At 41.7% G+C, this 22,311-nt stretch overlaps 2 protein-coding genes across 3 annotated transcripts in view; both read left to right on the forward strand.

Annotated features, from left to right (window-relative positions):
- The first annotated feature begins 812 nt into the window (after positions 1 to 812).
- On the forward strand, positions 813 to 9,379 carry LOC148118788 (vomeronasal type-2 receptor 1-like). Its single transcript, XM_087899391.1, has 5 exons — positions 813 to 1,099; positions 3,434 to 4,303; positions 5,211 to 5,441; positions 6,883 to 7,006; positions 8,400 to 9,379. The coding sequence occupies exons 1-5, from the start codon at positions 833 to 835 to the stop codon at positions 9,377 to 9,379; spliced, it is 2,472 nt and encodes an 823-aa protein (XP_087755517.1). The 5' UTR covers positions 813 to 832.
- Positions 9,380 to 13,543: 4,164 nt separating this feature from the next.
- LOC146890076 (vomeronasal type-2 receptor 1) overlaps positions 13,544 to 22,311 on the forward strand; it is a 30,732-nt gene continuing 21,964 nt past the window's right edge. The window contains exons 1-3 of one of the 2 annotated variants that reach the window (XM_087899392.1): positions 13,544 to 13,782; positions 18,968 to 19,259; positions 20,294 to 21,166. In XM_087899392.1, the coding sequence (XP_087755518.1) occupies positions 13,544 to 13,782; positions 18,968 to 19,259; positions 20,294 to 21,166 (1,404 nt within the window). Of the gene's footprint in view, positions 13,783 to 18,967; positions 19,260 to 20,293; positions 21,167 to 22,311 lie in introns of those variants that run through there. The other variant, XM_087899393.1, reaches the window with a different exon arrangement.

A 22,311-nucleotide genomic window follows, 5' to 3' on the forward strand; every position in this document is an offset into this window, starting at 1 on the left:
TAGTTATCACAGCTAGCTACTGAGGGTAGTAAAATAACAGTTACTCAAATAATCATTTTCCACAATTTTGTCAAAATATGGCTAGAATTCAGGTGAAAGGAGGAAATAAAAGAGGTATTTTGGTGATATTTCATGCAGAAGGCCTTACAAACAAAATGGTGATAGACCTGCCTTTTTAGAGACTGCAGAATAAAAATTAGGAGGCTGACATTTATGATTGCATGTGCGAACAGAAGACAGCCTCAGTTAAACACCTCTCAGCAGCAGACTGCAGTACGGAATTGGAGTCATAGTATACAAAATTCACATACTGTTTTAATAACTTCTGCCATAATTATTAATGTATTAAAATTTTATTTTTCATTATAATTAATGTTCAGAAAATAAGTCAAAGAGAAGGGAGTCATGCCCCCATGGTCCTCCAAACAAATGAGAAAGCATGTACTATGAAATTGTAGGGTGTGTTTAATAAAGAGAACTGTAACCAGAATAACAATTTCTTAAAAGAAATAACGAGAAATTTGAAAACATTATAGCATATAATAGACATAAAGGACAATAAAACATAAAACCGTCACTTATAAAGGCTGAATATGACTAATATTTCGATCTCTTAAGATTGTGATGTTATTTATGAAAAACTAACATGTTCAGACAACTGAATACCTGCCACTTCAGCAAAAGATGTCATCATTCATGTAACTGAGGCTCCTTTCCAGAAAAGTGCACCACCCGCACCCCCACCTGCACCCCCACCCATTCCCTTCCCCCGGTGACCAGTGCCTCACAAAAGCTTTTCCTTCCCAGGTTTAATTTCCGGGGTTTCCGCTGGATGAAAGCCATGATCCACACCATCAAGGAGATTAACGAGAGGACGGACATTTTGCCCAACCACACTCTGGGCTATCAGATCTTTGACACCTGCTACTCCATCTCCAAAGCAATGGAGACTTCTCTGGCATTTCTTACGGGGCAGGATGAATACCGGCCCAACTTTAGAAACAGTACTGGAAAATATCTAATAGGAATTATTGGATCAGGGGGATCCTCCTTGTCAGTAGCCTCTTCAAGAATTCTGGGCTTGTATTACATTCCTGAGGTATCTTGGAATAATACTGTGCTATGTATTAGAAGGACATACAAATGCTGAAGCCAGGTGGGGTGGTATATGCCTTTTATTCCAGGCTCTAAAGAGGAAGAAGCAGGCTAATCTCTGTGAGTTCAAGGCCAGCCTGGTCTACAAGAGCTAGTTCCAGGACAGGCTCTAAAGCTACAAAGAAACCCTGTCTCGAAAAGAAAGAAAGAGAGAGAGAGAGAGAGAGAGAGAGAGAGAGAGAGAAGAAAAAAGAAAGAAAGTTTAAGAGATGTGATGTGGCGATGTGGATACTACGTTTCACTAGTCACCACGCTCTGTGCACTGTGTGGAGCACAGCAGAGCTCCTGCATAAATGCATGGTGGTAAACTAAGGGCTGGAATAGGAACTGGCTTTTGTTTGGGTCTCTGTTGATGTTTGTTAGTCATGAGCAAAACCATCGCACAGACATGCTTAAATGGGCCTGGGAAGTTCTCATTAGCTAACTTAAGAACTTATTTTAAACACAGAGAGTGGCATATGTCGGCACAAGAATAAGTAATTACAAAACATGAATTATTAAGAAAATAAGGAAGACCTAGAGTTATTTCAATAGCCATTTCATTAAAGTATCAGGATGTATTAATACGAATAATGAGCAAACTTATTGTAGCTACTAAAGTAATGGGAGCATCCCTCACATAGAATTTCATCTTTCCTCCCCTCCCTCCCTTCCTGCCCTCTCCCTCCCCTCTCTCTCTCTCCTCTCTCTCCTCTCTCTCCCTCCCTCTCTATCTATCTATCTATCTATCTATCTATCTATCTATCTATCTATCTCTGTCTCTCTCTCACTATCTATCTATCTCTCCCTCTTTCTTGTGATCCTGGGGATAAAATCCAGGGACTGACTCATAGTAGACAAATTCTGCACTAATGATGCACAACCTCAGTCCAACATAGTATTTAACTAAAAGAGCTTCAAATGTGAGTGTGGGAAGACCAGGAAAAGATCTTGAAACAGAATACAAGGAAAGGTAGGTGATTCAGTATATACCTTAGGGGAAGGCTTACACAGCTCATCCAAACTGCAGCCGCTATGAGCTCTATCTTTCCCTAAACTCTAGGAGAACTCAAGCACAGCCTAGAAAATTCTAGATCTATTTCTCCATGAAGTCTTATAGTTAATCTAGAAAGGAAAAGACAAAACAAATCTTCTGTTTAATATTTTGATATTAAGAAACCTTAAAATCTAGGTTATCATTATGATCATTTTCTTCTGGGGAAACATAGACACAGGAGGTCTAAGTATCAAGATCTTATATGATAAACAATTTAGCAAACCTTAGAAATCTGATGCCATTGCTTCTCAGAGATTTGAGAATACCTACCTAATACCTCTCATGAATCTGCTGCATGTGTGGCTAGAAAGGAAAAACAAACATTAGTCAGTAGAATAAGAGTTTAAAAAAAGAAAAGGAAAAGAGAACCCAGGAATATTGAGGCATTCATGAAGGAATCACCTGTCTGGGGCTATAGGGTATGATATAGAAGATCAGACTGGGGGTGACTCATTGGTGACATGAGATTGGATGGGGAGAAGGACACATGTTTTGCCATGTAAGACAGCAACATGGAGGGTAGGCGACAGCAAAGGTACATGAAAGGTTGTCAGGAATCTGGGCTCCCTGATCTCCATGCCTAGGTTCCTCTTCAATGCTAAATACAAGCAAGGACTACTGACCAAGTGAGGAAAAAATTCTTTTTCATTTTTTGAGTTATGTACACTAAAAAGAGAGTTTCAGGTAACTTTGTTGGAGAACGGTGTTTAGACATCCGGTTAGTGAGCACGGTCTAGCATCTCTCAGGCATCAGGGCAAGTTTTAGGACCTCCGTACTCAGGAGAGCTCCAGGGGGGATCTGAAAGAGAGAAGACCAGAAGGGGAAGTAAGGGAGCAGAGGTGAGCGCAGGGGAGCACGCAGTCCGTCCTCTCTGCACGTGAGATGCTAAAGCTGACAAAGAGCCCAGATATCCTGACTCAGAAGAGTCACCAAAGTCCAGGAGGATAAAGGAAAGAGAAGTGGCCTTCCTGACAATGCTGTGGTCCCACCCATGAAAACTAGTACATTGGTGGTCTTCATCTTAAAAAAAAAAATTGGCAGCCTTGACACTTTGTGTTGAGAGGGCAACCAAAGTGTTACCCAGAATAGTCCCCACCCACCAGGTAAAAGCACCCACAGTAACTGATTGTCTATGGTAGGGCAAGAGAGAGCTACTCAGTCCCTTCCTCGCAGGAACTTTTGAAGCTGTCTTTCAAATTAGATTTTAACTTTCTAATAACTATAAACATTTTCAATTGTAGATTGGCTATACTTCCTCCTGCCCAATTCTTAGTGACAAATTCCAGTTTCCAACTTATTATCGCACAATACCCAGTGATAAGATCCAGTCCGAGGCCATGGTGAATCTTATCCAACACTTTGGTTGGGTCTGGGTAGGCGCTATTGGAGCCGATGACGATTATGGAAAATACGGAGTAAAATCTTTTAGGGAAAAGATGGAGAGTGCCAACCTCTGTGTTGCATTCTTTGAGACCATCCCCAAAGTCTACTCCAATGAGAAAATGCAAAACGCCGTCAAGGCAGTGAAGACTTCCACGGCCAGAGTCATTGTGCTTTTCACCTCTGACATTGACCTCAGCCCCTTTGTGCTGGAGATGGTTCATCATAACATAACTGACAGGACATGGATAGCCAGCGAAGCCTGGGTTACCTCGGCCCTCATTGCAAAGCCCGAGTACTTTCCCTATTTTGGTGGAACTATTGGATTTGCAATACCGAGAACCGTTATACCGGGACTGAAAGAGTTTCTTTATGATGTGCACCCTAGCAAGGATCCAAGTGACGTCCTGACCATTGAATTCTGGCAAACTGCTTTTAACTGTACCTGGCCCAATAGCAGTGTGCCTTACAATGTGGACCACAGAGTGAACATGACTGGCAAAGAAGACAGGTTGTATGACATGTCTGATCAGCTCTGCACTGGAGAGGAGAAGCTGGAAGACCTGAAAAATACCTATCTGGATGTGTCTCAGCTCAGAATCACGAACAATGTCAAACAAGCTGTGTATGCTATGGCTGATGCCCTGGATCGTCTCATCAGATGTGACTTACCAGAAGAAGATAAAGCAAACACAAAATGTTCACGTATACCTGACTTTGAGCCCAAGGAGGTAAGTTATTTTATTCTATGACATAGAATAAGACAAATTCAAGGTTTTGCTGCCAAATTTATACCATTAAAACTGTTGACTTGCTTCCATACAATTTTGTAGCATCAAACTTGCCATAATGACTTGTCTGAATGGTTTGATTATTCGTTTGAAGTCCTCACTTGTTACCAAATTATGAGGTTTGTTGTCAATGATTAAAAAGTCTATCCCAGGGCTGGAGAGATGGCTCGGCAGTTAAGAGCACTGGCTGCTCTTCCAGAGGTCCTGAGTTCAACTCCCAGTAACCACGTGGTGATTCATAACCATCTATAGTGAGATCTGATGCCCTCTTCTGGCCTGCAGGCATATGAACACTGTACATAATAAATAAATAAATAAATCTTAAAAAAAAAGTCTATCCCACAAAACAAATTATAATAATGCCTTTTACAAAATAACCTCTTGTTCTTTACAGAAACTAAATTTAAAGGTATCTAGGAGGAAACATGATTTAGTGACTCTGGTTATTTCATCTTTTTCTGTTTCCTGTATACAATATGGGACTTGTAGTTTAACCCAAAACATCATTGTCATGTTAAGCAAAGACATATATGTCCATCCAATTAGAAAGGTTCCTGGGCATTATAAACAATTCTCCTTACACTCCAGTAATTTTATTTTAGTCACTAGTCTTATCTATCTCAAAGGAAAATAGATGGAGGCTTTTTTTGTGTCCCACTCAGTCCTACAACCACTTATATAGTAAACATTCAGAAACTTCATGGTAACAAAAATAAGGGTGGCAAAAAAATAAAAGATAATACCATAATTACATATGAATTCAAATCTAATTTCTTTGTAAATATTAAAATTCTACGTATTAAAATACTTATACATTGCTTTTTATTTGTTCCCACTTCCTTTTTAGCTAATGACGTACTTAAAGACATTGAAATTGACCACCCATGACGGAAGAAAAATACAGTTTGACCTCAATGGAGATTTGGAAATTGGACATTATGATATCCTCAATTGGCAAATAGATAATAATGGAGGAATCGCCTTTGTCAAGGTTGGAGAATACAAATTCCAAGCATCAAATTTTGAACTTGTTCTTCCAAAGAACTCAACATTCTATTGGAACACGGAATCTTCAAGGGTTAGTTGATCTACCATATTTTTTATTTACATAGAAAGAGAAATTTTTTTCAGGTACTAAGTAAATGCAAAACACCTAACTTTTTTGTCATATTCCAAATAAATTTTCTTAGTGTAGCATATGTTTCCCCATGGTGCTGCTTGTTTATTTAGACTTTAAAGAATCCATGTTACACTGAAACTCATGAGAATTTTAACATAACTTAGTAATAGCTTGATAGTTTGAGAATGCTAAATGGAACATAGTAATTTTATTTTGTCTTCTCTACTAAGATTGGAGTTATATTTATTTAACGAAGTTGTTTTATAGGTAATTCAAACAAATTTAAAAGTCACCAAGAGCACCAAAAATGTGTAGTATGTCTTAAATCGTATACAATTTTGTAAGCTTAAATTTTCTAGTTTTTTGTTTGTTTTACTGTTTGTTTTGTTTTTTATTTTTAAATCTTCTAGATGATTTTTTAAGATTTATTTATTTATTAAGTATACAGTGTTCTGCCTGTGTGCATGAATGCAGGCCAGAAGAGGGCATCAGATCTCATTACAGATGGTTGTGAGCCACCATGTGGTTGCTGGGAATTGAACTCAGGACCTTTGGAAGAGCAGGCAATGCTCTTAACCACTGAGCCATCTCTAAAGTCCCCCTTTTTTTTGTTTTTTAACTAGGGTATTACTATGTAGCTCAAGCTGTCACTATCCCTGGCTTAGAAAGCATATTTTATCTGTTCTATAAATAATTATCTCCCCAGGTTAATATAAAACTGATCAACAAATATCAGGTTTATTCTGGATTTCAAGGTGCACATCCACATTGAACATAAAAACATAAAGAGGCCTGTGGTTACTACTGAAATTTCTAAACGTAGATGGCAAGAAACCTTTCTAAGCTATGCCCTCTCTATGTTATTTTTGTACCTTCATGATTGTTCCCATGGAACAGACCTTACTTTTCTTCCTGGCTACCAGCCACTTACGATCAATGTCTAACTAATAAATAATATTTGGGGATGCACTAATGACGATAAAAATCTTTCCGGGGCTGATGATGAAGATGACATCACAGGTCTCATCAAAACAGAAAAGGACTTAGCAAACTGTCTGATTCACAGCACCTTATGTGATATGACTTTGATCTTGAACATCAATATTACATAGAGCTGCCATTAGTGTTTGTTTGGCCTTTCAGAGTCAATCTCAGGACTGTTCTTCAGCAGAAGTTATTTCTAAGCTCTCCATATTGTCATGCTTTGTCTGCTCTCTTTGCTCGCTATCCTGGGCTCATATTGTCGTGCTTTGTCTACTGTCTTTGCTCGCTATCCTGGGCTCATCTCCTTTATATATAGGACACACGTCTCCCTGGAAATACAACTGGGAACGTTCTCAGTTTCACAAGTGGAAAAGTCTCAAGAATTTGTTATACCCACTGTCTTTGTCTCTGCCAGATTCCAGATTCAGTCTGCACAAAACTGTGTCCTCCAGGAACCCGGAAGGGAATTCGACATGGTCAACCCATCTGCTGCTTTGATTGCATCCCATGTGCTGATGGATATGTGTCAGAGAAACTAGGTAGAGACGGGCACTTTTTCCATTGGTAGTAATACACTTAGAATAACCAAGTGTTGTCAGAAAACATGCAATCCTTTTTTCTGAAAATATATAAGCAACCTCTAACAAATCCCCCAAAATTATCCAATATGCAGTATGAAGAAAGGAAAATAATACATTTCATTTCTGAAGTAAGAAAAAAACCTACCACCATAAATTTCATAAGGAAATACCATAAAAAATATGAAATGTGATAAATAAATAAAACCATAAGATGTCTAAACTACTGCTCCTAAGACTCAGCACTAACTAGAGCTGGATATGAGTCACCCACTTGTCTTAAGGTGCTGGGCTGTGCTCCGAGAGCACATGCAGGGCACAGCTCTGCTGCAGGAGCTCCTGCAACAGCTTGCTCAGATGCTGCTCTCTGGAGGTGACTTAGGCAGCTTGGTTTGTAAAGTGAGCTGGAGCAGGACTATTTACATTTCTACTTTTTGTTGCTGTCGAGGAAACAAAAACACTCTTGTCTTTTGTCACATGTCCCTTAAGAGTAACCATGTAACAAGGATAAAATGATCTGTGTTGGAAAACAAGCACCCTGTCTCCTGCAGAGCTCCCTAGATACAGGTCTCCAGGGTCCACCCAGAATTCCATCAGAGATGTCCAGACTTGGAGTCAGAGTGACTGAAAGGAAACACCAGTCTTTCTCTAGATCTTTAAGTTAACATTGGGTAGACCCATTCCCTCTTATGCCATAGCCTCACCTCAAGAAGTTCTTTCTGGTCCATCAATGCTTCCTCTTAGAGCCTCCATCCAGACACACTTGGCCTTCTTAACCTCAGGGGACAGAGGTGATGGCTTTGTTTTTCCTCCTACCCTCAGTCTCATCACTCATTCAACTGAGCATCTGGAGTTGGGGACATTTCATTGAGGGTTATACACAGTTCTCCTCAACAAGAGGATACTGAATGAGGGGCTGAGAACACAAGGGTTTTAATCAACTGTGCCCCACTCCTTTTGATTGTCTCACCTCAGTAGCTGTGAGTTTCTCATTGTTGGGCCGTTCTGGGATTAGTAAGGACACAGTCCTCTTTCCCTGTAGATAGATGGAAGAGACAAAGAAGAGCACATCACTGGAAAAGACCAATCCGAGAAAGCCTGGGGTTGGGGAAGAAATGTGCAATTTCTAAAATTGAAAACAACTCTCAACCTGTCACAGCAAGTGTCGGCAACGAGGCCATTTTCCCACACTAAATTTAAGAGCACACATGCACATTTACATGCACATGCATGTGTGCACGCATACAAACACACACACACACACTTTGCTCATGCCTTTGACTGTTCTACGCTATTCACAGTTAAAGGTGCCAACTGGGCTCCTTACAATCAACTCTCTGTTCTTTCTCATTAGGCCAAAGGGAATGTGACCCATGTGGGGAAGACGACTGGTCCAATGCACAGAAGAACAAGTGTGTGCCAAAGGAGGTGGAATTCCTCGCTTATGAGGAGGCCCTGGGGTTCACCCTTGTCATCCTCTCCATCTTGGGGGCACTCGTGGTCTTGGCAGTCACCGTGGTATATGTGATCCACAGGCACACTCCATTGGTGAAGGCCAATGACCGGGAGCTGAGCTTCCTCATTCAGATGTCTCTGGTCATCACAGTGCTCTCATCCTTGCTCTTCATAGGCAAGCCATCGAACTGGTCCTGCATGGCCCGCCAGGTCACTCTGGCACTAGGCTTTTGCCTCTGTCTGTCTTCCATTCTCGGAAAGACAATTTCACTCTTTTTTGCCTACAGGATTTCCATATCCAAAACTCGGCTTATATCCATGCACCCCGTTATTCGAAAAGTCATTGTGCTGGTCTGTGTTTTGGGGGAGATTGGTGCATGCTCAGCTTACTTGGTATTGGAACCTCCGAGGATGTTCAAGAACATTGAACCTCAAAATGTAAAGATCATCTTTGAATGCAATGAAGGTTCTATAGAGTTCCTGTGCTCCATATTTGGGTTTGACGTCCTTCTGGCCTTACTGTGTTTCCTTACAACGTTTGTGGCTCGCCAGCTGCCAGATAACTACTATGAAGGGAAATGCATCACGTTTGCCATGCTGGTCTTTTTCATTGTCTGGATCTCTTTTGTCCCTGCGTACCTGAGCACCAAAGGCAAATTCAAAGTGGCCGTGGAATTATTTGCCATTTTGGCATCCAGCTATGGCTTGTTAGGCTGCATATTTCTTCCCAAGTGCTTCATTATTCTGCTGAGGCCAAAGAGGAACACTGATGAAACCGTTGGCGGGAGAGTCCCCACTGCAGACAGGAGCATCCAGCTGACCTCAGCTTCTGTGAGCAGTGAGCTTAACACCACAGTGTCGACTGTTCTGGATGAGTAGAGTCGTGAGTCCCAGGGGACAGGCAGAGCTGGATGATGACCTGGCTCAACCTTCCCTGTCTGATCACTTCAGAAGCAGCCGCCTGTTGCTCTGGGGTGTAGAAGGAATGGCTGGCCACGTTCCCACTGCCCAGCTCCCGGCTAGTTTACACTCGAAATAATTGCATGGAAACTGTATTCTTTTAAACACTGCCTGGCTCATTAGTTTCAACCTCTTATTGGCTAACTCTCACATCTTGATTAACCCATTTCTAATAATCTGTGTAGCACCACAAGGTGGTGGCTTACCGGGAAGGATCCTGTCTTGGAGAGGAGAGTCATGGCAACTGCCTCACTGCCTTCTTCCTCCCAGCATTCTGTTCTGTCTTCCCCACCTTCCTATGTTCTGACCTATCAGGCCAAGCAGTCTCTTTAATAACCAATGAATGTAACACATAAAAAGACACACCTACATCACTGGGGTATTGGGGACTTTTCCCTTCATAATGTAGTCTTTGCATAGTGAATAAAATCTTAGTCTGAAAAATGCCATTTGTCAAGGAGTATAATATGACATCATTGAGATTGTTAACTACTTCATTTGAACATTTCATTGGGTCTTTTACAATAGAGGATGTGACAGATACAACTTGTCCAAAATGGCAAGTAACCATAGAACCATATTAACAAAACTTACTTTCTTCTTTAACCCCTCATAGGAATAGGAAAACTTCTCTAAGGGATGCTGCCTGCCCCGGGATTTCCTAGAGAAAATAAATGCAAAAGTGTCGGTTTGAAAACATTACTCGAAGAAACAAAAAAAAAAGGACATTAAGACACCAACATAGTTGTTTCGTCTAGTCTATAGTAAAGGTCTTGACTTTAAAAAAATTAACACAGAACACGACATAAGATGCTAGGTTTTTGAGAAATTCAGTAATATTTGTCATGTCATTACACAGAGTTAAGTAGAATTTAATCCCTGGTGAAAATGTTGCAAAGTGGTTTTAATCTCTTATTCTTCTAGATAAATGGAGTATAGATATAGATATGCAGATAGATAGATAGATAGATAGATAGATAGATAGATAGATAGATAGATAGATGTAGAAACATAACTTGTGGAATACTGACCAACAAAACTCCAAGTAAATATCTGAATTGAGAATGTCATGAGGAACAGAAAGTGTTCTGTCTTTGAGAGAGTTTTATAATGTTCATTTATCTCAATCAAAAAAATGGACAGATGCATCCAGGCATGTTGCAGCAAAAGTTGGAAGTAGGATGGCTAGCTTAACAGAATACGTTGAGAACTTATTTACTGATTTTTACATGGTGGTCATTCCAGATCAGGGGGAAAAATAATGATGAGCTTCGGTTGGTGGAGAACCGCTTGTTGGTTCTCGCTGCCCAGTTCCTGACCACCTGGCTAGCTTAGCCCCAAACAATCACACAGAAACTGTATTAATTAAATCACTGTTTGGCCCATTAGCTCTAGCTTCTTATTGGCTAACTCTTGCATATTAATTTAACCCATTTCTATTCATCTGTGTATCGCCATGTGGCAGTGGCTTATCGGCAAAGTTTCAGCATGTCTGACTCTGCCGGCAGCTCCACAGCGTCTCTCTGACTCCACCCTTCCTTCTCCCAGCATTCAGCCTACCTAAGTTCTGCCCTATCAACAGGCCAAGACAGTTTCTTTATTCATTAATCAATAAAAGCAACACATGAACAGAACGACCTCCCACATTAACCTTCCTACAACTTAAATGAGTTTATGTCAGGTGACAGCAGGTTTCAGAAGTGATCATATTTATTGGAGGGAAAATGAACTCCAGCATTTTCTATACATCCATCTACCACGTCAGACTGCTCACAGCTATTTGTAACTTCAGCTCCACGAGACCCATGCCCTTCATATCCACCATCTGCCCTTGCAACCTCTCCTATGGGAAAAAAAAATGAAATAAAATTTGAGAGGAAAAAAAGACAAATGAAGAAGAAGAAGAAAGGAAAAATCTCATCTAGGAAGCTGTAGCGGGACTCACTGAGTCACAGAGTAAACGTTTTTATCCATTTATCTTTACTTGCAAGTGTTCATTTCAATGGGTCATTGGTCTGGTTCCAGGCCTCTAGTTTCTGCACCCTACTGACGCTGGGCCCTCACTGGGACTCCTCTTGGATATCCTGTTGTCACCCTGTGTTGTGGAGACTCTGAAGCTTTGGGTCTGCAGGACCAACAACTTCACGTGCTCCTGCAGATCATAGATGGGGTGGATGTGGAGTGAGCCAACTCACAACCCTGGTTCTGGGCCTAGGCAGTTGCAGTGTTGGTCCACATGCCAGGTCCCCCACCCCCACCCCATCCTAACCACCAGGGTAAGCTCTCCAACCTTGCCCTGGCTGGTTTACCCCTTGAAGTGATGGACAGGGTTAGGGCTAGCTTTCACACCCTCAGGGGTGGCTCTGCCACACACACACCACCAGGGCTAGCTCTACTGTGTTGCCCAGGTCAGGTGTAGGGGCTACTCTCTTGAGTGCTGTAGCTGGTGAGAGGCAGGGACAATTCTGCTCCTGTGACCTCAGGGCCAGCTTGTACAACTTGCCATAGGTGGCAAAAGACAGGGGTGGAATGGAGGGGTGACTGGTGGAAGAGTGGGAGGTGGAGGGGGTGGGAAGGCCCTCTTTCCCTCACCTACACAATCATATAGCAGATGAGGGGCTGGACCAGATCTCCCCGGCTCACCTTCTCAGGCTGGTTCACCTACACTAATTAATATCAGTTCTACTCTACGGCCCAGGCGAGGTGCAGGGTACACTTTCCTGAGTGTTACATCTGGTAAGGGGGAGGGTCAGCTCCCTTGCCCACCACAGGTGGCAGGGGCAAGGGGGGAGGTATCTTTCCCTCACCCTCATCACCACATGAGAAAACGGTACCAGCTTTGCCCCTGTCATGCCCCCAGGACTGACTCACCTACACCAGTCTACAAAGCTGCCCAGAGAGGCGCAGGGCCTGTTCTCCTGGGTGCTGCAACTGGTGAGGGGCTGTGCTGTTGTTCTTAAGAACAAGACCTAAAAGGCTCTGCATTCCATCATGGAACTAGACCATAAGTGACTCAACATCTCCTTATTGTGTGCTCTTAGCTTATTCTATGTCTTAGAATGACAATTAAAGCTTTATTCGTTACCACCGTACATCAAGTTTGTGTGGGTTTCTATTGCATCTGTGAGGAAGGTACTCTGGAGAAAAGTTGCGTGCTAAAATGGTCTGTACGATTTTCAAGATCTAATTCTTTGCCCGGACTACATTCTGAAAATACTAGGAATTTTGTACTTGAAGGAGAGACATTTGAAAAGGGGATAATAGGACAACAGAGGAGGACTGAGATAAAGGGTGAGTCTATCTCCTAAGAGAGGTTTGTTTCTGAGCTGGACCTCAGAAGAAAGGAAGCAGATGAACTAGATAGAGGTGTGGCTCCGCAGTAGAATGGGGACAGGAGGGGAGAGTAGACATGGGAAGGGGAGAGGGGAGAAGGGGAGAGAGGACGAAGGGAAAAATGGGAGGGAGAATTTTTCAGAAGAAACCAGAGCCATGACCCTGAATCTATAGAGTGGGAGCTGAGAAAAGCACTGTATGCGGTATTGAAGGGTTAAAGGAAACAGTGTGCATGAAATAAACTCATTAAATATATCAGGGCCTCACAGGTTTTTTTTTCTAAGGTTGTCTGTTAGCGTCCTAGTCATCAGTGAGGTAATGATACTGCTGCACACTTTTGGTACCTTGGGATAAAGCAGGATGCCTTTTTCTCATCTTTGGCATAGAGAAGACCCCACAGAATTGGTTGTAGTGAAATTTGATGAAACCAACAGCACTGGACAAGAGAGGGACAGTTTCTACAAAATCAAATGACTCATACCCAGAATCCACACTTCTGTCATTTAGTATTACAACGTGTAAGGGGATTTTCCGAAGTGTCTTCTCCAAGGGTTACTCGGCTCCCAGTCCAGATCCACAAATTGCAAGTGATTGCGAGCCCTGTGATTGAGACATGAAAATTATATAGCAAGCAGTGGCAAGCCAAGTCCACTGGGACACACACACACACACTCTAATGCTCAATCGAGACGCTTCACTGAAATGTGTGTGATTTCCAGACTAGTCAGTTTCTTCAGACACCTTATTAACATGGCCGGCGAAAAGATATACGTGGCTCTAGGACTTCTTGCATTTTTATGGGCTGAAATGGGTACTCAAAGCACAACAACAGAGGAACCCCAATGCAGGTTGATGGCTAAGTTTAATTTGTCTGGATACGTAGATGCCAAAAACCATTCACTTGTTATTGCAGGACTGTTTCCTATTCACTCCAGGACCATCCCAGTAGATGAATCTATTCTGGAGCCAGTATCACCCATGTGTGAAGGGTAAGTCAGTATTTAGTCTTCCTTCTGGTCAGTTCAGGGGGTGGGAGCGGAGTGGGGATGATTATGGGGCTTGGGTCTCTAGCTGGAGTCTCGATGCTGTACAGAATGGTTGGTTCTCCAGAGCACGCTGTGGTTCAGCAGCAGCGGCAGCAGCATTTAGGAGCTTGTTAGGCATGGAGAATTGGGGCTGCATCCTAGGCTTGCAAAATGAGAACTTGTTTTGAGAAGACTCCTGTTGATTCCCGTGCACACTGAGGTTTGAGAGCACAGATGCAGAATTAGGTAGCACTGCAGCTTTACTGTTAATTAGTAAAGACTGAAACCCTCTTCAAGAGACGCGCACTTCAGGGGAGCATGGATTTATCTGAGCAAGACCTACGCTGCTGGAAGGTTTTGCCCTTAGTGTTCGCACCTCCAAGTTGCCTCCTCAGGAAATAGGACCCATGCCTGATACTAGAATTTGCCAATAACTAGCTGTGAGAAATGCAAAACATGGATAGGACAGCTATGTGTTCATAATTTAGACACACATCACACACACATGCATACACGCATGCACAACCAACCACTTTAGTATGAAAAGAATGCCACAAATTGAAGAAGCAAAGCAAATTACCTACAACTTATTTTTATCAGAAAACAATTTCTCGTTTTTCTGTATTGTTTCTTTGCCCCCAAAAGGACACACACACACACACACACACACACACACTCACACACACCCTGACACACACACACACACCCTCAAACACACCCAGAGACACACACCCTCACCCTCTAAATAGTTGTAACTGAAGCACAAACACTGTTTTAGCTGCACCTTTTACCTAACACGCTAGGCATTTCCATGAAGCTTCATGGCCATCAGAGTTGTTAAGGTACACTGTAAACATTTAGCAGTTACTGACAACTTCACATCTTCACCGATTACACATTCTTTCCCACGACATGTCTCATGTTCCATGTCTGAGGTGTCATTGTGTGAAGGGTAGTAATCAGAAAACACGAAGGTTCACAAAGAATCCCATTCTCAAGCCTGTCACTGTTTTCCACAATGAAGCAAAAAGAACGGGGAAGAATACACAAGATTTTACTTACAAAGAGATTATTGTAGAGTCGAATTTTATTTATCATATGAGTTTTCACTTCTTTAATTCCCAATCACCTAAAATGAAAACTTAGAGTTCACCAGAATTCAATACATTGATAATTTATAAATGGAAGTACTTAATTGGTTCTCCACCCTCCACTGGAACTTCTGAAGGTTTCTGTCCCAGAAATGTTAGATGGTAAAGACAATACACAGATTTTAAAATATGAATTTACTTTCCTTAAAAATAATGCGCTAATAAACCATAGTTGAAATGGTAGAGATATGTCCTTTTTAAAAGAACGCCCTAATTAGGGTTATTTTGGGATTTGTGTAATATTGAAATCAGGATTTGAGTGACTACATTTTGATCATATTATATTTGAAAATACATTTCTTTAAAATTAAATTTTATAATAATTTTCCACCAGTATCTGTCAATTGTTCTTTCTATCTTACAGCCCCAGTGTTCTCCAAGCCCCTTATTATTCTTCCATGGGATTCAACTTCCAATGGTCTATGTAGTGTTCAGAATCCAGGGTCAAAATAAGCAATACTAATTTTAATTTTTTGAATCATAAACTTTCCCTAGCAGATTTAGAACTGCAGCATGGGGTTTGGAGCAGTTTCGTTTTGAAATAAACAACGTTAATGCAATACTAGTTTCAGTTGTCCAATTGTTAAAAGCGCATAAAACAGGGAGTCTTTGTATTATTTTGAAAATGTTGCTCAGAATAGAGGAAAATAATGAAATGGAGAGAAGAAAGGTGTATTTAACTTCTGTTTGGTAGTGACAAAGGGAAGATTTAGATATTATGAAATATTGTAAACCTCATAATGAAAATTAATGAATGTAGGAAACTTTGCCACAAATCCCATTTTTTTAGTAATTACCTTGTGATCATTTAAAAATGATTTCCCTGTTAATTCCTAAAATACTTCCGATGCAGCTCAGCTACAGAGCATCTTCTGCTGCCTGTTTCCCTCACAGCTGTCTTCCCAGCACCGCATCATTTCTTGGATGATTGCTTTGTAATGATGGAAAACATCCTCATACAGTTGAGGGTCTATCAGTGGACATATTAGTTTGTTCGAGTTTCCCAGTACTATAATAATCTCTGGGGGCCGGAGCAATGGTTCAGCAATTAAGAGCACTGGTTGTTCTTCCAGAGGACCCAGAGGTTCAATTCCCAGCACTCACATGGCAGCTAACAACTGTCTGTAACTCCAGCGGATCTGACACTTACATGCAGACATGTATGCAGGCAAACCACCAATAAAATAGAAAAGTAATTTTTCAAAGCCTCTGTCCTTCCCTTTGGGGGTAGATAGCTTTCTTTCTATGGTAAGAGTGGCTTTCTCAGCTAACTTCTCGAGGGCTGGAGTCATTGGTTCGAAGCAGGCAGATTGTTTTCTAGCTCTCGGGGTAAATTTTTAATCTTACTTTTAAAAAACATACTGCTACCTTTATTTCAAAAGCCTAATGATGCCACCATGGTTAATCTAGAAACAGCCATATGTGCTGTGGTGTCTTCTTCCCCTTCTCTCCTTCACTATGCTGCTCCCACGGAGCCACTCTTCTCTGAACATATCATTCTATTTTTTCCTCGATACTAACTGATGCATTCCCCTGTCTCAGAGCCTCAACTCATGTGGCTCCTTCTGTTTGAAGTTCCCTTCTTCTGTTTCCAAGGCAACTTTTAAGCCCTAGCATGCCTGTAATTTCCCCTAGGGGTCCCTTTGTCCTGTGTCTACTCACATGATTGTGTTTACCATCTTGGGCTGTAACTGTTGGGCTATTTTTCTGTTTCATACCCAGACAGTGTTGTGTGTGTTATTTTACTATTGTGTTATACTGTCTTAAGAAAGGAAGGAACTGCCTCTTATATGATAATTCAATCAAAGTGGCAGGGAAGAAAATTCCAATGTTCCGAAATGCTTATTGTTATTGAGTAGTTTTATAGTTATTAGATTTATTTATTTTTTTATGTGTGAATGTTTTGCCTGCATGTATCTGTATGTACTACTCTTGGAGCCTGTGGAGGCCAGAGTTGAATACCAGATACTCTAGAACTGCAGTTATGATGATTATAGACCTCCATATGGGTGCTGGGAATTAAACCTGGATCCTCTGAAAAAGCAACAGTGGTCTTAAAGACTGAGCCATCTCCCCAACTTCCTACTGTTAGATATTTAATAAAAGAATTACTGAGAAGAAGATGAAGTTAAATAATATCTACAGAAGATTTTAAGGCATGAAGTCATGCCGAAGTACTTGCCTTTAGTAAGTTAAAATATGCTTTAACACTAAAGACAGAAAGAAGAAAATAGAAGAGTTAGTTGATATATATAGAAGGAATTGCAAAATGTCATTCTGACCTACAATACTTATTTTAATGGTCAGAGAATTAAAAGGATGACATATCATAAGAAATATCCTTCAGTATTAAAAATAAAATCTTAAAAGGATTATGCAATTGGAATTGTATTACATATAATTTTTGTAATGTTTTTCTGTACTTCTGCTTTGTGCCTTAAAGTATTTTAGTGATTTTTAAGTACATAAAGGCATTTTCTTTTCTTTTTTTCTTGTCTGTTTGCTTATTTGTGTGTTTGTTTTTTCATCCCAAACACAGTTTACCCTTCTTCTCCTCCTCTCATATCCCTTCCCCACCCACCTACTCCTCCTTCTGTTTCTCTTCAGAAAAGGTCAGGCCTCCCATGGATATTTACCAACCATGGTATATCAAGTTGCAGATTAGGCACCTCCTCTCCTGTTAAGGTTGGGTGAGGCAATCCTGATGTGGGATGATGCTCTTGTATACTGTAAAGATGTCACTCATATTGGTTTAATAAGTCACTGATTGGCCAGTAGCCAGGCAGGAAGTAAAGGTGGGGCAACCAGACTAGGAGAATTCTGGGAAGAGGAAAGGCAGAGACACAGACATCAGCCAGACTCAGAGGAAGCAAGATGAAGATGCCCTACTGAGAAAAGGTACCAAGCCATGTGACTAAACATAAACAAGAATTATGTATTAATTTAAGTTGTAAAAGGTAGTTAGTAATAAGCCTGAGCAATAGGCAAACCATTTATAATTAACATAAGCCTCTATGTGTTTATTTGGGAGTGAATGGCTACAGGACTGAGAAGAGCAGAAACTTCTGTCTACACAATCTAGTAGGAGGAATGGGTCCCAAAAGCAGGCAACAGAGTCAAAAAATAGTCCCTGCTTCCACTGTTAGGAGTCCCACAAGGAGACGAAGCTACACAACTGTAAAGTATATGCAGAAGGCCTTGGTCAGTCCCATGAGCCTAATTGTGGGTTCAGTCTCTATGAGTCCCTGTGAGCCTAGATTAGTTGTCTCGTGGGTTTTCATGTGGTGTCCTTGACACCCCTGGTTCCTGTAATTCTTCTTCTCCTCTTCTGAAGAATTCCCTGGGGTCCACCTAATGTTCACTGTGGGTCTGCATCTGTTTCTGCCAGTTGCTGGATGAAGCCCTCTGATGGCAGTTGAGCTAGGCACCAATCTGTTCTTCTTACTGCTCTTACTGTATTCTAGTCATTTTTATAATTATTATTAATGGTCAGAAGAGCAAAGATTAAGATAAGGAGAAGAATCATATGGCCTCAAGGACTTCCCATGAGAGTGGAAAACAAAGGGGACTGTTGGTGAAGGGAATAATTATTATAAGTATATTTTTATGAAAAAAGAGATAATTGGCCATTTGGGAAAACCAAATGTGTGTGTGTGTGTGTGTGTGTGTGTGTGTGTGTGTGTGAATAAAAATCCAAATGTTTGATTCCCCAAGATTACTAATCAATAGTGAATATGGTTCAATATTTGAAGATTGTAGTGTCAATTGAGGGGACAACTGAGGTACCTATTGCTGCTTCAGCAAAAAGGTGTAATCACTTGGTAACTGAAGGTCCTTCCTGGAAAAGTCCCCCACCCCCCCCCACCACCACCCACAACTGCACCCTACCCCCATTTGCCTCCCCACCCCTAACACCACCCAATCCTCAACATCATTCTCACCCCCACCCATTCCCCTATCTGCCATGGCCAGTTCCTCACAAAATCTTTCCTTTCCAGGTTTTACTTCCGGGGTTTCCGCTGGATGAAAACCATGATCCACACCATCAAGGAGATTAATGAGAGGACGGACATTTTGCCCAACCACACTCTGGGCTATCAGATCTTCGATTCCTGCTATTCCATTACCAAAGCAATGGAATCAGCTTTGGTGTTTCTAACAGGGCAGGAAGAGTACCAACCCAACTTTAGAAACAGCACTGGATCAATTCTTGCAGGAATGGTTGGATCAGGGGGATCGTCCTTGTCAGTTGCAGCTTCAAGAATTTTTGGGTTATATTACATGCCTCAGGTATCTCGAAATACTGTGCTGAGTGCTTGTAAAGAAATAGAAATAGGGATTGGGGAGATGGCTAGGAGGTTAAGAGCACTTGCTGCTCTTTCAGAGGACCTAGATCCAGTCCCTAAGACTCATATGGTGGTTCTCAACCACCTGAAACTCCAGTTTTAGGGAATCTGTAGCCCTCCTTTGGCTTTCATGGGCTGCTGGATACATGCACATGCAGTACACATAAACTAACGCAAACAGGCAAGCATACTCTTGAAAATGGTGGCACACACTCTTTAATCCCCTGCCATCAAGGTCTCGTGTTCGGAGCAGCTGCGGGCACAGGTGTTTTGCTCTGTTCACTCTAGCAGGCAAAGGGTCTGAGGCAGGTAAAGAAAATCAAGGGGCCAGGGATCTGCAGCTCCCAACAAAGGCGGGAAATATGTACAAGGATTACTGACCAACAACAAAAGGGTGTACTTTATGTGACTAGTTATAGGTCTATAAAATGAGAGTGTCAAACTCTGTTGCAGAAAAATGCTTGCTTAGACGTGACATTGATACTACCTTTGTCAATCCATGTGTGAGCATCTACTCATGTAGAAGTCCTCACAGAATGAAATAAGTAAAGAAAAATACAAAAGGAAAGAAAAGAACAAAACTAATTGGGGTAGCAGAGGCGTGAGAGAGCGTAGGCAAAAGAAACTGGTGCTACCAAAGGGGTGAGGAGTGGGCTCAGTCCATCATCTTTGTGCGTGAGAGAACACACATTATCACATATCTCCAGAGAGGATAAAGGAAAGAGCAAATGACCTCTTGGACAGTGCCATTCATGAAAATACTACATTGAGTTTTCTCAATAATAGACTGCCCTAACCCCCTCGGGATTGACAAGGAAGACTGAAGACTTCCATTGGTCGACCTGGCTCACTCAGTAGGAGCAAAGAGTGATTTTTTCATGGAAAAAATGTGAGGAAAATGAAAGAGCTATTCAGTTCTTCCCTCTCAGAATATTCTGAAGCTGGCCTCCTAATAACTATAAATATTTTCAATTTCAGGTTGGCTATAGTTCTTCCTCCTCAATTCTTAGTGACAAATACCAGTTTCCATCTTATCTTCGCACAATACCCAGTGATAAGATCCAGTCCGAGGCCATGGTGAATCTTATCCAACACTTTGGTTGGGTCTGGGTAGGCGCTATTGCAGCCGATGATGATTATGGAAAATACGGAGTAAAATCTTTTAAGGAAAAGATGGAGAGTATCAACCTCTGTGTTGCATTCTCTGAGACCATCCCCAAAATCTACTCCAATGAGAAAATGCAAAACGCCGTCAAGGCAGTGAAGACTTCCACGGCCAGAGTCATTGTGCTTTTCACCTCTGACATTGACCTCAGCCCCTTTGTGCTGGAGATGGTTCATCATAACATAACTGACAGGACATGGATAGCCAGCGAAGCCTGGGTTACCTCGGCCCTCATTGCAAAGCCCGAGTACTTTCCCTATTTTGGCGGAACTATTGGATTTGCAATACCGAGAACCGTCATACCGGGACTGAAAGAGTTTCTTTATGATGTGCACCCTAGCAAGGATCCAAGTGACATCCTGACCATTGAATTCTGGCAAACTGCTTTTAACTGTACCTGGCCCAATAGCAGTGTGCCTTACAATGTGGACCACAGAGTGAACATGACTGGCAAAGAAGACAGGTTGTATGACATGTCTGATCAGCTCTGCACTGGAGAGGAGAAGCTGGAAGACCTGAAAAATACCTATTTGGATGTGTCTCAGCTCAGAATCACGAACAACGTCAAACAAGCTGTGTATGCTATGGCTTATGCCCTGGATCGTCTCAGCAGATGTGAAGAAGGATATGGTCCATATGGGCCAAATAAGACGTGTGCATATATACCTACCTTTGAACTCTGGCAGGTGAGTTGTTTCACTTCATGATATAGCGTGCCATTCCTAAGTAATCAAGACCTTAAAGCTATTTACAATTGTATTTGATAGTCACATTTCCTTGCACGATCACTTAAAGAAATAGTTTGCCTCTTTGGCTTGGATTTTTTTGTTTGCTTATTTGTTTGTTGTTCCTGAGACACATTTTTTTTTCTGTAACTTTCCTGGCTATTCTGGACCCTTACCTGGGAGTCTCACTTCTGTGCCTCCTGGTTTTCATTTCATATTAAGCAATTCACATTGGTTCAGAGTAACCTTGAGGCTGGAGGGCACACTTTTAATCTGAGTCACACCTTCTCTTGAAAGTGGGGATGGACCGGACTCTCTGATCGTGGCTGACAAGGAGGGCTGACTGAGAATCCAAGGACAATGGCACTGGGTTTTGATTCTACTGCATGTACTGGATTTGGGAGAACCTAGTCTGTTTGTATGTTCACCTTCCTAGAACTGGATGGGGTGGGGAGGATCTTGGGCTTCCCACAGGGTAGGGAACCCTGACTGCTCTTTGGACTGAAGAGGGAGGGGGAGGGGGAGTGAAGGGAAGGGGAGGGAAATGGGAGGAGGGGAGGAGGTGAAAATTTTTAATAACAATAATAATAATAATGGTAATCCTGAAAAAATAAGAGATAAAAGAAAATAAGGGGTAAGGGTATCACATTCCCTTAGTTCCCTGACATAAAAACACACACACACACACACACAAAATAGTGGACATTATAGTGCCAATGGTGTGAAAAATAAATAAAAACTGATTCTCTCCCACTTAAAAAAAAAGAAAGAAAGAAAGTGGGGATGGACTTTGAGGTCTTTTTCTCAGGCTCCACTCGGGGTGACAGTCAGTTGACTTCCTGTTGCCTCTGAGTCCAGATGTAGCCCCCTCAGCTCCTGCACCACGTCTGCCTGTGTCCTGCCATGCACCCCTTCATGATAACCATGGACTGAACTCTGGAACTATAAATGAGCCACCCTCAATTAAATGTTTCTTTAGAAGAGTTGCTGTGGTCATGGTGTCTCTTCACAGCAATAGTAACCCCTAAGGAAGACAATCTCTAACTTGTTACTTCTTTCTTGACTGAGCACCATCATTTACCCTTAGATAATTCTCTGTCAATACA

This window comes from Myodes glareolus, chromosome 20 (genome assembly GCF_982192425.1).
Source record: "Myodes glareolus chromosome 20, mMyoGla1.1, whole genome shotgun sequence".
Taxonomy (NCBI): Eukaryota; Metazoa; Chordata; class Mammalia; order Rodentia; family Cricetidae; genus Myodes; species Myodes glareolus.